The sequence below is a fragment of the Mastigoproctus giganteus genome, chromosome 14 (genome assembly GCF_048544385.1).
Source record: "Mastigoproctus giganteus isolate SK-2022 chromosome 14, ASM4854438v1, whole genome shotgun sequence".
NCBI lineage: Eukaryota > Metazoa > Arthropoda > Arachnida > Uropygi > Thelyphonidae > Mastigoproctus > Mastigoproctus giganteus.
The window spans coordinates 11,894,480-11,910,957 of record NC_143588.1 but is presented as its reverse complement, the minus strand read 5'-3'; the positions used below and the strand labels follow the sequence as shown (position 1 = coordinate 11,910,957).

General features: G+C 36.3%; 1 protein-coding gene across 1 annotated transcript in view; it reads left to right on the top strand.

Moving 5' to 3' along the window:
- The window catches only part of Bap170 (Brahma associated protein 170kD), a 557,627-nt gene that overhangs the window by 529,422 nt on the left and 11,727 nt on the right, over window positions 1-16,478 (top strand). Inside the window, exon 20 of the mRNA XM_090388941.1 lies at window positions 4,378-4,469. Within this exon, the coding sequence (XP_090245067.1) occupies window positions 4,378-4,469 (92 nt within the window). The remainder of the gene's footprint in view (window positions 1-4,377; window positions 4,470-16,478) is intronic.

Sequence of the window (16,478 nt, the reverse complement as noted above, 5' to 3'; positions counted from 1 at the left end):
AAAAAACTTATCCAGCCAGTGCTGTCACCAGTTTCGCTAAAGTGTTGATAAAGGTGTTTTGCCTTTTCACGAATGATGAGTGAACTTAAAGGAATTTTATTTTGAGTTCGGTCTTCTATCCACAGGTTTAAAGCTTTTTCCATTTTTTCTAATTTAACATCACGAGTTACAGAGCAAATTTTTGAAGCAATTAGCGCATTTTCACAGACACTACGGCGGATTTTTTCTTCCGATTTCTTGATTGATTGTACCTTGACTTATTGATTTTATAATGTTTTGCCACTGACGAGACACTTTCACCATTGGAAATTTTGTCTAATAACTGAATTTTACTCGCTAATGTCATCACCTTCTTTGATCTTTTCACAATTCCCTTGTTATTCGTAGCCATATTTTTGTAGGGGTTAGAAAAGAATTTGTCCACAATAAAGTCACTTTCTTCCGTTAATACACTCGAAAAGGTCTGTTTACACTAACACACTGCAAAACGGTAGATTTTTCACTTTTGTAAGCATATCAATTTATAAATTGATAAATTTATTCAATTTATAAGCATATAAATTAAAAGCAAACAACAAAACCTTCCATGACAAGCGCATAACACATACTGAACAAGGATTAGCGAGAAACATCCACGCTCGCGATTTTGTCACCCCTCTCCCCCCACCCACTGAGCGCTGTTTTGACCGGGAAAGATGATTTTAGCCATGCCCATGTTTTTTTATGGCGGAAAATGTTCATGCAATTTAAAATTCACATTTTTTTAGGTTTCATTTTATATTAAATCAGCGACTGCGAATACAGATACTGTGAATAGCGAGGGTTTACTGTACACTGATTGTACAATAAAAGCAGTAAAATAATAAATAAAATATAAAGAATAGCAATTACACTATTTGGAATAAAAGCGATAAACCCAACCGTAGCTTTCAGAGGTGACTGCCTCCTTTATCAACAGTAAGACTTCACTTGTCAAAGTGCATCCTTAAATACCGGCAGAATCATGGCTCGCAGCAAGTGTTATCACAGGAGCATGGGAAGTTTCCTCGACATTGCGCGGAAACCCGAAGTGGCTCAGTAGCGTGCCAATCGGAAACCATTCATCCCGTCCAAGAATTATGATTTCGAAGAGGGGGTGAATGTGGATTCTCCTCTGTTAATGGTATTATGCTCAGAAGAGCAAATCCACAAACTCTCAATCCATTTGCTGCTCCAATATCTGTGTGAGTGATTGACTATAATGACTTCGCCATATAATATTATTTCTATTTTAATAAAATTTCAATTATACAGTTGCTGTATTACATTGCAGTTATTATGAATGAGAACTTTCTCAATCCCATAGTGGCCTATTTGAAGAATTGGTTATTGTTTATGGCCATTCTGTGTACGGTGGATCCATAAATTTCAAAAACTGAGTGTATGTGAAGCCAAGCAAAAACAGCATTTGGTCTTACTCCCCGTGGATTTCATGTCAAATTGCCCTTTGAGAATGATCATGTATTGCGTGCTGGCGAAGTGGTACCAGAATAAGGTGTTGCATATCTGGATTGGAAAACTACGTGATAGTTTGAACTATGTTAAAATGCAAAGGTATGGTATTTGAGAGTTTAAGTAGATGTGTGGCCCCTGAACATTTTTTACTCATTACGAGGATGGTGCTAGCTAAAGCAGCTCAACTCTCAGATGGCTACAGACAAAGGCAAGTTAATAAGTTTACTAGATTAATGGTGGAGGCTGCTGCCAAGCGTAATATTAGAAACGAGAATTCGGCTTGCAGTTTTATATGCAATTTGAGCAATAAACAGTTAACTAAGGAACACGAGGATGTTTTAAACTTGTGTAAAGTTTGCATTGGTTGCTCAAAACCCTCTGATAGCAGAAATAGCTATGGGTATTGAGCAGTGAGCAAGTTACTGGCTGCCATAGCTAATGAAATCCTTACAAAAACTTCAATGATTTTGAGCCAGGCTCGTGCAGCTCTTTTTAATCCTACTATTATCCAGAGGAAGGCTCTTAGGGAGCTAAGACAGGACAACAGCATTGTTTAATTTACCCGTAGGAATCCCTTGGTAGGATAGGAATGGCCTATCAACAAAATCCTGTAGGGTTGGTTTAATTCCGAGATCTCTAAAGACACCTATTGGAACACTTCATGCCATGGGATGCCAGCTTCCCAGGTTTTATGGTCTACTGAAAATTCATAAGGCGAGAATTCTTCTTAGGCTAGTTGTATTGTTTTGTGGGCAGCTATGCATGCATTATCCAGATTTCTAGCCAAACTAATATCTCCTATCGTAGGATGTACAAACTTTACCATCAAAAACAGTGGAGACTTTGTGCAGTATATGCATGTTCGGGTCATTGAAGGGAGTGAGGCCATGGTGTTATTCAATGTGGTGTCTCTATTTACATGCATCCCCATTGAGCATGGGGGGGGAATACGTGCACATGGCGTTGGAGAGGGATGACACCTTAAGGGACAGGACTCCCTTGAGCAGAGACGATATTTGTAGGGGAATGGAACTATGTCTCTTCAGTACTACTATGTTATTTCAAAACACTATGTATAAGCAAGTTCACAGTGCAGTGATGGGCTCTCCAGTTAGTGCTGTTAAAGCAAACCTAGCCATGGAGGAGCTCAAAATCTAAGATTTTTGATGGGTCTGCTTCCCCCATGCATGCATGGAAACTATACGTTTACAATACATTCGCCATTATACAGAGGGGAAGAGAGGATGAGGTTCTCAGCTTTCTTAATAGCTTCTCCCCTTTTATTCAGTTTACCCTGGAGGTGGAAATAGACGGTACCCTTCCTTTCCTCGATGTGTTGGTTTATCGAGATGGCCCCAGAGTAAGAACAAGTGTATATAGAAAACCGTGTGCTGGAGGCAATATACACATTATAACACAGCACAAGCCAACAATCACAAGAATAGTGTTATTCGGGCCTTGTTGGATAGGGCTGTGTCCCACTGTAGCACCTCCAAGGATAGAAAGGAGAAGATTAAACAAATCACAGCAGATCTCAGGAAATGCGGGTACCACATCCAGTTTTGGATAAATATGTTCATGAAGCGAAACGCAAATGTAGAAAGCCGTTCACACCCATTGCCATCACATACATTCCCTACAATCCGGGCTTAACTGAGCAAACCTCCCGAGTATTACATACTTGCCAGGCATGCTGTGTGCAACTGCCAGAGTGAAGATTGTACACAGTCATGTCAAAGGTTAAAGATCCCATACCCGTGGAAGGTACAAGTGGGGCCATATATGACCTGAGGAGTGCTGTGTTGGTGAGACAAAACGACGTTGCAAAGATCATATGAGGAAGCATATTAATGCAATAAAGGCTGCAGATTATGGGAAATCTGCTGTGGCCAGACGTTTTTGAGAGGAGAACCACCAAATTTCACCAGACAATGCCATCATGGTCGATCTTTCATGCACAATTGGACCACAAATGGCTCGAGAGTTTGTGGATTTGCTCTTCTGAGCATACCATTAATACCATTAATAGAGACAGGGAATCCGTATTCATTACCTCTTTGAAACCATAATTCTTGGACAGGATGAACGGTTCTGCCTGGCACGCTCCCGAGCCACATCCAGTTTCCATGCACATGTGGAGGATACTGCCCATGCTCCTACAGTAATACATGCTGTGAGCCGTGATCCTGCAGGTATTTAAGGATGTACTGTGACAAGTTGTCTTACTGTTGATATAGGAAGTGGTCGCCTCTGAAAGCTACAGTTGTTTTTATCGCTTTTATTCTGAATAGTGTAATTGCTATTCTTTATATTTTATTTATTATTTTACTGCTTTTATCATTAAAATTTATTATTTTACTGCTTTCATCATTTATCATTATTTTATTATTTTTAATTTTATCTGTTCTTATATTATTATATTATTTCTATTTTAATAAAGTTTCAGTTATATGGTTGGTGGATTACATTTCAGTTATTATGAATCAGAACTTTCCCAACCCCAGAGACCTATTTGAAGAAAAGATTTCAGTTAGATTTGCTCATTTATAATAGCACTTCATCATGTGTTGCTAGGAACTTCAAAAAAGAATAGTGTATAATTTAGTTTGGCTTTATTGAGAAACAAGTTTCAGCTTTAAGATATGTAGATTTTGGAAGGAATTTTCACAAAGACTTTCATAGTTTTGGAAGTTGAAGATTTTTGAATACCATGGCTTCCATCATTGTAAGCTTCTCTTGGCAAACCAAGGAACAAATTTATTCTTGTGTCCACTAGAGAGCCAAATATATGAGCCAACATTGCAGAAAGACTGCTGTCATTTTAATTTTAACTAATGCATTTTATCTTGTTGTAAAACTTTCTTATGTTTGCTTTTGCTTTAGGAGGAAAAAGAGGGACCGTTGGCTAAAAGCATTCGTCTAACAAGTGCATTGGTATTAAGGAATCTAGTGACTCATAGCTCGTTAGCAAGAAGGTAATTCATAACTACTAGACAGATTAGAAAAATCAAGCATTACAAATTAAGTTTTAAAATAAATCTGTTTATAAATCTTAGTTTTTTTCAATACATGTTAAAAAAATTTTGAGGTCCCATTCTCTGTTATCAGTATTGTTAAAAGGGTAATTAATAAAATCCGTTTTTCAGCTGAAAACAAGTTGCTTGTGTTGGTAAAAATTTACGAATACATCAGCATGAAGGGTTTTTTTTTTTTTTCATGTGATTCATCTAAGAGAATGCCAGACAAGTTAAAATTAATGTGAACGTTATAGTACTTGGTCCAAGGCAGTTATGTCTCATCAAAGGTGGATTAAAGAGAATTTGAAATTCCAGTATACATGTATTTCTGACAGCCAAACAAGGATTCAAATTTGACCTGGAGTTTTTTTTATTATTATTATTATTTATTTATTTATGTGTGTGTGTGTGTGTGTGTGTGTGTGTGTGTGTGTGTGTGTGTGTGTGTGTGTGTGTGTGTGTGTGTGTGTGTGTGTGTGTGTGTGTAAAATATTTTAAGTATAAAATATTGTGGGTAGAACACGTTAACGAGCTTTATGTAAAAATTAAAACTCATGAATATACAGTATACACTGGGAGTGATATATGTTGTGAAATAAAGGGGGTGAAGTGAACAGGAAAATAAAACGATAAGATTTGCACTGATTGAAACAATACCAAATAAATTTTGAAACAATTTTTAAAGATTTTGAAAAGACGTGAAAGATTTTGAAAGAACGATCAAGGTGGAAATAACATTGCAGTGTCTTTCATAATTTTTGTGTCTTCATCAGAGGTCATCCACCAAAATAATGAAGAAGACAGCAATGCTCTTACTTCTGTTTCCGACATGCTCTGTATGCATAGGTACACATGCGAAAAGACACGTGGTAAATTACAATTTAAATTTTAAAAATTTTGAATATAATTATACTAAATTTGATTTAACGTTAGTGTGCTAATAGAGGTGTTGCATACAGATCATGGATGACCTTACAGAAGTAAGTGAAATGCTAAGACAATGAAAAAAGTAAAGCCAAAAGTAAGGAAAATCAATATATACCGTAAGACAAGGACTTACCATTACTAGCCAAACTGAAAAAAAGACTGATTTCGCGGGTTACCCGTATATTTATGTGTGGGTATGCTAGCGGCTCCTAGCGTTAAAAAAAAAAAAAAAAAATTGGTGCATGTTTTTGATTTAAATGAGCGGTGATGCGCTAGGTTAAATGCATGATGTCCAAACTGCCCAGGATAGTTAAGAAATATAATAGCTGACAAAGTAGCGGTAGAAGGCAGCTAAACTTTGTTAAGGCGAAAAATAGATTGGGTAAAGCTAGAAAATAGAGTCCCGCTGTTGCGTTCGGTATACTAATGGCTCACAGGACATATGAAGTAGAGTCTAGTAAAGTAGAAGGTTATGGTAAAGATAAGTTGTAGGGCTCGGGTGGTTCAGCGTTGCAAACCCGTTCCAATAGTTAGGACCCTGAACGAATTTCTGGGAGTGAGTGCATCATGTATTTAAGGTCAGTTATGTAAAAGAGTGGTATAATGAAATAAAGTTAAGCTTGAATATATTTAAATAAAGTTAAGCTAGAATATAATTAAATATAATTATAATTAAATAATTACAAGATTAATACACTGTGATAGGCCAATTGGTGGGTACGAGTTTTCCAGACTGTAAGACACCACAGAGGTCTAGTGTATTGTATTTACACTATATACATACTTGATGCTTATGGGAAATAATTATTTGCCGATAATGCTATTTATATTAATATCTTTTAGTTTTTTTGTGCCTTAAGATGTTAAGGAGTTTACTAATGTGATGGCAAAGATATGCTTTAGGAAAATTGTTGTTTATAAGTTTTTTGTATAGTATCCTGACGTTATCAATAGCTGTTTCATTATTACTGCAAATTGTTGCTATCCTGATGCTTTGCTAGAATAATGTTGGCATGTACTCCTTTGGAAATGTTTGAATTCCATTGTGTGAGGTTGACTATATTAAAGTTGAATGTATCACATTTGTTGTACAGGTTGATTAGCATTAGCATTAGTAGAGGCATTTGATGCAAGAAAGCAAGCTTATGCAGCATCAGCCAAAAAAAATAAAATAAAATAAAATAAATAAAAAATAACCACTTCCACTTCACCCCTCTGTTCGTTCGAAATACCTGTCCAGCTGAGCCTTAAACTTATTTAGGCTATCAACTTCCACGACAAGGGATGGAAGTCTATTCCACCAACCAACCCGATCTTAATATCCAGATCTAGGAAATGGGCTGTAGTATCAATGTTATTAGTTTTTTCCAGAATCAGTTCATTGGGGTATAAGTGTCCATAATCCTTGATGAAATTAGGACAGTTGAATACTATGAGGTCATCTATATATCTGTAGAGATTAAGGTCCTGTGGAAATGAGATTTCTGACCAATATAGATATAAGTTAGCTATTATGCATGAGGCAGGGCTGCCCATAGGTGTTCCATTGGTTTGTTTGATGCACTGTTTTACCGTCGTATACATGTTATGTTATGGTGTTATTTGGTTTTTAGGAGCATTAGCAACTAAGGCCATATTGCTCTGGGATATGCGGTGGTCATTCCCTGACCTTTCCGCATCCTCCGTATTTGGTGGTGACGGGCTTGAACCCCGGTCTAATCAAGAAGCGTGTGCTACGCACTGCTGCTCCTTCCCACCTGGCTATGGAGGCGCCATCTTCGTATACATGGAGATACACAAGTTCAGTAGGTTGTTCCAGTAATAGGTATTGCAGGTTATATAATCTTTATATTTAGCATAAATATCTTTGAGTACTGTTTTTTGATTGGTTTGTTTGATACTTGTAAATAGGCTGTGGAAGTCAAAGGTTTGTATATTGGTAACATTATTATTCTGCAAGAAATTTAATACTGGTAGGTTGTTGCCTATGATTCTGCTGTTACGTATTTTGTTTAACAGTGGTTGCAGTAGTTGTTCAAGTGTTTTTCCAGGTTTGTGCACATAACTATTTTTGCAGGAATACATGCCAACGTTATTCTAGTGCAAAGCATCAGGATAGCAACAATTTGTAGTAATAATGAAACAGCTATTGATAACGTCAGGATACTATACAAAAAACTTATAAACAACAATTTTCCTAAAGCATATCTTCGCCATCACATTAGTAAACCCCTTAACATCTTAAGGCACAAAAAACTAAAAGATATTAATATAAATAGCATTATCGGCAAATAATTATTTCCCATACGCATCAAGTATGTATATAGTGTAAATAAAATACACTAGACCTCTGTGGTGTCTTACAGTCTGGAAAACTCGTACCCACCAATTGGCTTTTCATAGTGTATGAATCTTGTAATTATTTAATTATAATTATATTTAATTATATTCTAGCTTAACTTTATTTAAATATATTCAAGCTTAACTTTATTTCATTATACCACTCTTTTACATAACTGACCTTAAATACATGATGCACTCACTCCCAGACATTCGTTCAGGGTCCTAACTATAGGAACGGGTTTGCAACCCCGAACCACCCGAGTCCTACAACTTATCTCTACCATAACCATCTTTCTACTTTACTAGACTCTACTTCATATGTCCTGTGAGCCATTAGTATACCGAACACAACAGCGGGACTCTATTTTCTAGCTTTACCCAATCTATTTTTCGCCTTAACAAAGTTTAGCTGCCTTCTACCGCTACTTTGTCAGCTATTATATTTCTTAACTATCCTGGGCAGTTTGGACATCATGCATTTAACCTAGCGCATCACCGCTCATTTAAATCAAAAACATGCACCAATTTTTTTTTTTTTTTTTTAACGCTAGGAGCCGCTAGCATACCCACACATAAATATACGGGTAACCCGCGAAATCAGTCTTTTTTTCAGTTTGGCTAGTAATGGTAAGTCCTTGTCTTACGGTATATATTGATTTTCCTTACTTTTGGCTTTACTTTTTTCATTGTCTTAGCATTTCACTTACTTCTGTAAGGTCATCCATGATCTGTATGCAACACCTCTATTAGCACACTAACGTTAAATCAAATTTAGTATAATTATATTCAAAATTTTTAAAATTTAAATTGTAATTTACCACGTGTCTTTTCGCACGTGTACCTATGCATACAGAGCATGTCGGAAACAGAAGTAAGAGCATTGCTGTCTTTTTCATTATTTTGGTGGATGACCTCTGATGAAGACACAGAAATTATGAAAGACACTGCAATGTTATTTCCACCTTGATCGTTCTTTCAAAATCTTTCACGTCTTTTCAAAATCTTTAAAAATTGTTTCAAAATTTATTTGGTATTGTTTCAATCAGTGCAAATCTTATCGTTTTATTTTCCTGTTCGTTTTGCAATAGCAGTGTCCCTGATCCATAAGTTATGTTATTGTAATTCAGACTTATCTAATTTTGAACTTAATTTTCCTCCCATATCATATAGCTTCTCTATATCATTATTCTTAACTATATATATATATATATATATATATATATATAATTTTATAGAATAATAGAATGGAGAAGCTATTGGTATATGCGGGGGGAGGAAATTAAGATTTAGATAAGATTAGATAAGCAGAATTACGATAACATGAAATATGGATCAGGGTCACTGCTAACGCAAAAAATACCCTACAACCATAATGTATATATAAAGAATTTATATTATTAGTATAAAATATTTATGCTTAGAATTAGACTAATGAAAATACGGTGTACCCTGGGAGCGATATACGTGTTGACCGAAAGGGGGAAAGAAAGGAATCGAACTTAAAATAACAATAGAAAAATAAAAATAGAAAAAATAAACCAAATGGAATTTTGAAGAGACGACCAAGGTGGAAATAGCATTGCGGTGTCATTCATAATTTTAGTGTGTCATCCACCAAAACAATGAAAAAGACAGCAATACTCTTACTTCTGTTTCTGACATGTTCTGTATGTCATGGTACACGTGCGAAATTCCACGTGGTAAATCTAATATAAATTTTGAATGTAATTTTGAATAATAAGGTTATACAAGTTTGCCAATACAAATATGTGTTGATAACGTAATACATACAGATCATGGATGACCTTACAGAAGTAAGTAGAACGCTATGAAGCTGGAATAACCAAAGACAAAGGTAAGGAAAATTCGAATGACGGGAACTTACCGCTACTGGCTGGACTGACAGAAAAGACTGTTTCAGAGGATTACTCGTGTATTTATGCGTGGGCACATTAGCGGCGCCTAGTGTTAGACCAAATTTCGGTGTGTGTTTGAGATGAAATGAAATTACGTGGGCGGTGAAACTACGCTAGTATTAAGTACATGATGCTCCAACTGCCCAGGATAGTAAGAAATATAATAACTGACAAAGTAGCAGTAGAAGGCAGCTAAACTTTGTTAAGGCGAAAAAAAGGTTGGGTAAAGTTAGAAAAATAGAGCCCTGGTGTAGCGTTCGGTAAACTAATGGCGCACAGGACATAATATATAGAGATTAGCAAAGTAAAAAGATGATTATAGTTGAAATATGTAGTTTGGCTAGGGTAGTTCGGGGTTGCAAACCCGTTCCTATAGTTAGGACCCTGAACGAATGTCCGAGAATTAGTGCATCATGTATTTAAGTCAGTTGTGTTAAAAGTGGTATACTTGAATACAATTAAGCTATAATATATTCACATATAAATAAAGTTAGGCTTGAACATATTTACATGATAAATACACTGTGTTAGGCCAATTGGTGGGTACGAGTTTTCCAGGCTGTAAGACACCACAGAGGCCTAATGTATTGCATTTACACTATATACATACTTGATATGTATGGGAATAATTATATGTCAATAATGCTGTTTATATTAATCTCTTGAGGTTCTTGTGCCTTATTATGTTAAGGGCTTTAATGATATGATGGCGCAGATATGCTATAGGAAAAAGATTGTTTATCAGTTTCCTGTATAATATCCTGATGTTATCAATGGCTGTTTCATTATGGCTGCATATGGTTGCTATTCTGATGCATTGTGCCAGAATAACATTGGCATGTACCTGTTTGGAAATATTTGAATTCCATTGTGTAAGGTTTACTATGCTAAAGTTGAATGCTTTACGTTTGTTGTACAAATTGATGGAGGCTATGTCATTCTTTAACTTAATGTCTAGATCCAAGAAATGGGCTGCTGTATCAAAATTGTTTGTTTTTTCCAATATGAGTTCGTTGGGGTATAAGTGTCCATAATCCTTGATGAAATTCGGGCTGTTGATCACTATGAGGTCATCTATATATCTATATAGGATAAGGTCCTGTGGAAATGATGTTTCTGACCAATATAGGTTGGCTATTATGCACAAGGCTGGGCGTGTTCATAGCGTTCTACTTACTTCTGTAAGGTCATCCATGATCTGTATGTATTACTTTATCAACACATATTTGTATTGGCAAACTTGTATAACCTTATTCAAAATTTATATTAGATTTACCACGTGGAATTTCGCACGTGTACCGTGACATACATAACATGTCGGAAACAGAAGTAAGAGTATTGCTGTCTTTTTCATTGTTTTGGTGGATGACCTCTGAAGAAGACACTAAAATTATGAATGACACCGCAATGCTATTTCCACCTTGGTCGTCTCTTCAAAATTCCATTTGGTTTATTTTTTCTATTTTTATTTTTCTATTGTTATTTTAAGTTCGATTCCTTTCTTTCCCCCTTTCGGTCAACACATATATCGCTCCCAGGGTACACCGTATTTTCATTAGTCTAATTCTAAGCATAAATATCTACATACTATATTTTATACTAATAATATAAATTCTTTATATATATATATATTGATCGATCGATTTTGTTTAATTAAATGTTATTAATCTGTAGGCAATTAGGTGTATATGGATCAGGTTACCAAGCTAGCAAATGTAAACTAACTTTAGCCTGGGAGGCCTATAAACATTATATTAATGTAATGGTATTAAAAATAATATGATGCTAAATGATGAAAATAACAATATAAATGCAAATAAACAAAAAAAATGCAATTGAACAAAATAATTTGCAATAACATTCCCTCACTTGGCCATTAATCTGCTACTTCATTGTGGGCTTTGAGCAGAATGATAACCAGACTAAAAGAATGTTTCATACCTACCTGTTTCTGTTGTCCCCAGCATATCCATGGCAACACCATTAGGAATCAAACAAACAGGTTAATGCACATCTGCAATAATCTAAAGTACACTACGGAAGCAATTAAAAAACTCATAGAAACCCTCTTAAAGAATAATATACCCATCAAATACAGCAGACACCATATTAAAGCGGCCATTCATCCCAAACACCTGGAATTTGTGGTTGGTCACTCGCACACTAGCAAGGCTTTTGTGGATTTATTGGATGATTGTTTTCTACATCAGTATGTTCGTGAGGCAACAAGAGTGAGCAATACTCTTGATCTGATTATCAGTAGTGATTCTTCATGCATTAAGAATCTGCAGATAAATGAACCACTAGGTGGCAGTGATCACAGCGTGTTGAAGTGGGATTTACTCAAGGAGGTAACTACCATCAGAGGTAAAGGGAAGGGTTTTTGGTTTCGTAAAGGCGACTATGATGGTCTGAGACAGTATTTAAATTCTATACAGTGGGACCAACTGATGATGTTACCAACAGCAAACTCAAAATGGGAAGCATTCAAGGAACTAATCTTGGAGGCTACCAGGCTTTACATACCAACTAAGAAATATTGTTCAAGGTTCAGGCCTAAATGGTTGTCAGATGAACTAATGAAACATGTGGCAGAGAAGAAAAATGCATGGGATACATACAAATCAATGGGTGACATGGAAGCCTATGATAGATATAAGTTGGTCTGTAACCAAGTCACAAAGGAGATTAGGCAGGCAAAGGCAGACTACGAAAAATCCTTGGCAAAGGATGCAAAGAAAAACAGAAAAGAGTTCTTTACCTATTTAAACTCAAGAAGGAAAGGGATGAATCAGATTGGTCCACTGAATATTGATGGTTCAACAGTTGAGGATCCTGCTGAGGTGGCTAACAATCTAAACGAGTATTTTGCATCTACATTCACGCATGAGGAGTTATTCAGGAAGGAGAATGATGTAGGTAAAGTAAACATTGGCAGTGAGCTGGATGATTTTGTAATAACTGAGAGAAAAGTGGAGGAGAGATTGTTGAGGATAAACATAAAAAAGGCACCTGGGGTGGATGGGATCTATCCAGTTATATTAAAGGAGGCAGCAAAGGAAGTAAGCAAACCCCTAGCCATAATTATGAGAGCTTCTTTGGACTCAGGGGAGGTACCCATAGACTGGAGATGTGCAAATGTAACCCCAATTCACAAAGGAGGATCAAAGGCTGACACAAGTAATTATAGACCTGTTAGTTTAACTTCTGTTCCAGGTAAATTAATGGAGGCACTGGTTAAAGAAGCACTGCAGGATCATCTAGACAAGAATTCAGTTATAGCTCAGACGCAGCATGGTTTTGTTAAGGGCAGGTCTTGCCTGACCAATTTGATTGGATACTATGATGTAGTCACAAAAGAACTGGATGCAGGGAATAACTTTGATATTATATATTTGGATCTTAGAAAGGCTTTTGATACTGTTGCACATGGAAGACTGCTGCACAAATTGGAGCAGTGTGGCATTGGAGGCAAATTGCTGCTATGGATAAGGGGATGGTTGAGTGGCAGAAGACAGAGAGTGGTAATCAATGGACACTGCTCAACGTGGACTAATGTTATTAGTGGAGTTCCTCAGGGTTCAGTGTTGGGTCCGTTGTTGTTTTCGGTGTTTATGAATGATATTGATGATGGGATATCAAGTTTAATGTCCAAGTTTGCAGATGATACAAAGGTTGGCAGGGTTGTTAAGGACACCACTGATGATATGCTGCTGCAACAGGATCTGGAAAGGTTGAACAGATGGGCTGAGAGGTGGCAAATGAAGTTTAACATTGACAAATGTAAAGTACTACATATGGGAAACAGTAACCCCAGAGCAACGTATCAACTCTGCGGTACTACACTGACAGTGGTGGAGAATGAAAAGGACCTGGGGGTAATTGTGCAGGCAGATATGAAGTTCTCTGAGCAGTGCAGACGAGTTGCAAGAGTAGCTCATGGTGTCTTGTCAATGATATACAGGAATTTTTCTAGCAGGGATAAGGAGGTGATTATTCCCTTGTATAAGGCAATGGTTAGGCCACATCTTGAGTACTGTATACAGGTCTGGAGGCCTCATTTCAAGAAGGATGTAGAGCTGCTGGAATGGGTACAGAGAAGGGCAACAAGATTAGTGAATGGAACAAAGGGTTGCTCTTACGAAGAAAGGCTTAAGTTTTGCAAATTACAGAGTCTGGAGACTAGGCACCGGCGAGGTGATCTGATAGAGGTGTATAAGGCTTTGAATGGTTTGAGCATGCTCAATGCCAATGGGATTCTTCATCTTGCTCAGAATAATCAGCTCAGAGGGCATAAATTCAAATTGAGAAAGGACGGATGTCGGATAGATGTGCGGAAATTTGCCTTTGGCCAGCGGGTGGTTGGTTGGTGGAATCGACTTCCATCACTTGTCGTTGAAGTTGATAGCCTAAACAAATTTAAGGCTCAACTGGACAGGTATTTCGAGCGAACGGAGGGGTGAAATGGGAGTGGTGCGTGTGTGTGTGTTTTTTTTTTTTTTTTTGGCTGATGCTGAATAAGCTTGCTTTCTTGCATCATATGCCTCTACTAATGCTAATGCCAACCCATATACACTTATTTAAAATGCACTGTAACAAGTTAAAATACACTAGGTTGTCTAAAATATATGTATCCAGTTTCAAATAAGAAGAAAACTTCCCAAATTTTGATACCCGGGTTTATTACGCTCAGAAGAGGCTCGTCGTCTGACACCGCACTGTAACCCGGCCTACCAAATCCCCCCACCCCAAACCAGACAATCAAAAGTATGGGAAATTATCACTGGCTTAACTCCCAACAACAAAATAATTATGCCTGAGATATAATTTACACACCATATTGATATCCCTGCAGTTTAATCTTGTGACATAGGGTGAAAATTCACTTGAAAGAGGCTGTAAATATGTACATAGCTATCCCCCCGGACAAACACGGGTCGTTATGCCTTAGAAAAGCTATACCGGCCCTTGTCCAGGGTATAGCAACCCATTTTTATTAACATACTTCTTGTAAATTCCTGCAGTTTTTTTTTAACATACATCTTGTAATTTACAACACATGTAATGATATAAACACTCGATTCATTTATACTGGTTCCTTCCCACATCAGAAGCAAACCCCCCACCAAGCACAAATATAAACCCACCCACCCATGGCTTCCAAAACACTCGCACTGACATAGGATATAACCTTCACTGTTGAAGAAGGAGACAGCAGCCTCCGAAAGCTTCAGGTTTTATCGCTTTTAATCTAGTTTATTTTAGATAATTTTATTGCTTCGGTATATTTTTAACTATATTTTTAACGTTATCGTAATTTATTGTAATATTTCCGATAGTGTATCACATTATTTTTATAGTAAAAATTTTTTATTCCTTGGCTGGTGTTTGTCTTTAATTATTGCAGTATAGGATATAATGCCTACAGCAATTTCACCATCATACCATAATATACAAAAGGCACAACTGTGCAGTATAATCTTATCAACATATAAAACAACCAGAAGGCGGGAAATTACCCCCTTTTCAGCCTGACCACCACAGCACAAGACAGAAGTAAGAACCTTTTTCTTTTATTCTGATACATACCCGTTAGGCTTTGTTTCACCTATCCCAGTTTGCTATTTCAGACAATACGTAGGCAAAATTTAAATTTAATACTAGCACTTAAAAATTTATTACTGGCCAAACTGGTATGGGGACAACAGAAATGGGTAGGTATGAGACATTCTTTTAGTCTGGCTATCATTCTGCTCAAAGCCCCCCGATGAAATAGCAGATTGATGGCCAAGTGAGGGAATGTTATTGCAAATTATTTTATTCATTTGCATTTTTTGTTTATTCGCATTTATATTGTTATTTTTATCGTTATTTTCATCATTTAGCATCATATTATTTTTAATACCATTACATTCATATAACGTTTATAGGCCTCCCAGGCTAAAGTTAGTTTACATTTGCTAGCTTGGTAACCTGATCCATATACACCTAATTGCCTACAGATTTATAACATTTAATTAAACAAAATCGATCAATATAATTTCATGCACATATAATGTCTAATTGCCCTTTGTACAATAGCATTAACGTTGCACAACTGGCAAAATCCTAACACAGTAAAATTGACTAGATATCATTATCATAACCATCATTAAGACCACAATATATATATTTAGGCACCTGCAAGGTGATCTGATTGAGTTGTATAAAGCCTTGAATTTGTTGAGCATGCTTAATGCTGATGGGATTCTTCCTCTTGCTCAGAATAATCGCCTGAGAGGGCGTAAATTCAAACTGTGCAAAGACGGTGGTTGATTGCTGGAACAAACTTCCATCTGTTGTTGTAGGGGTTGATAGCTTAAATAGATTCAAGGCAGAACTTGACAAACATTTGGAGCAAGTGGATGGGTGAAATAAGGGTGGGTTTTTTTTTTTTTTTTTTTGGCTGAAGCTATATCAGCTTGCTTTCTTGCATCATGTGCCTTTAATAATGCTAATTAAGAAAAATATATTGTTTACACAGCATTTAATGTCAGTATGAAATAAGGTCTCATCTGCAAGCAGAATAGAAAAAGACATTAACAGTAAAAATTTCTTGCAATAACTAACAAAATTTTGCTAAAGTGTGATAAATAGAAAGAAAATTAAAAACAGGTTGTGGACAAAAATAATAAGAATATATAATAATAATAAAAGCTATAAAAATATACAAGTAAATAAGTAAATATATAAAATGAATAAAGGACACAAAAGTGATTAAAGGGCAAGAAAGTTTTAATAT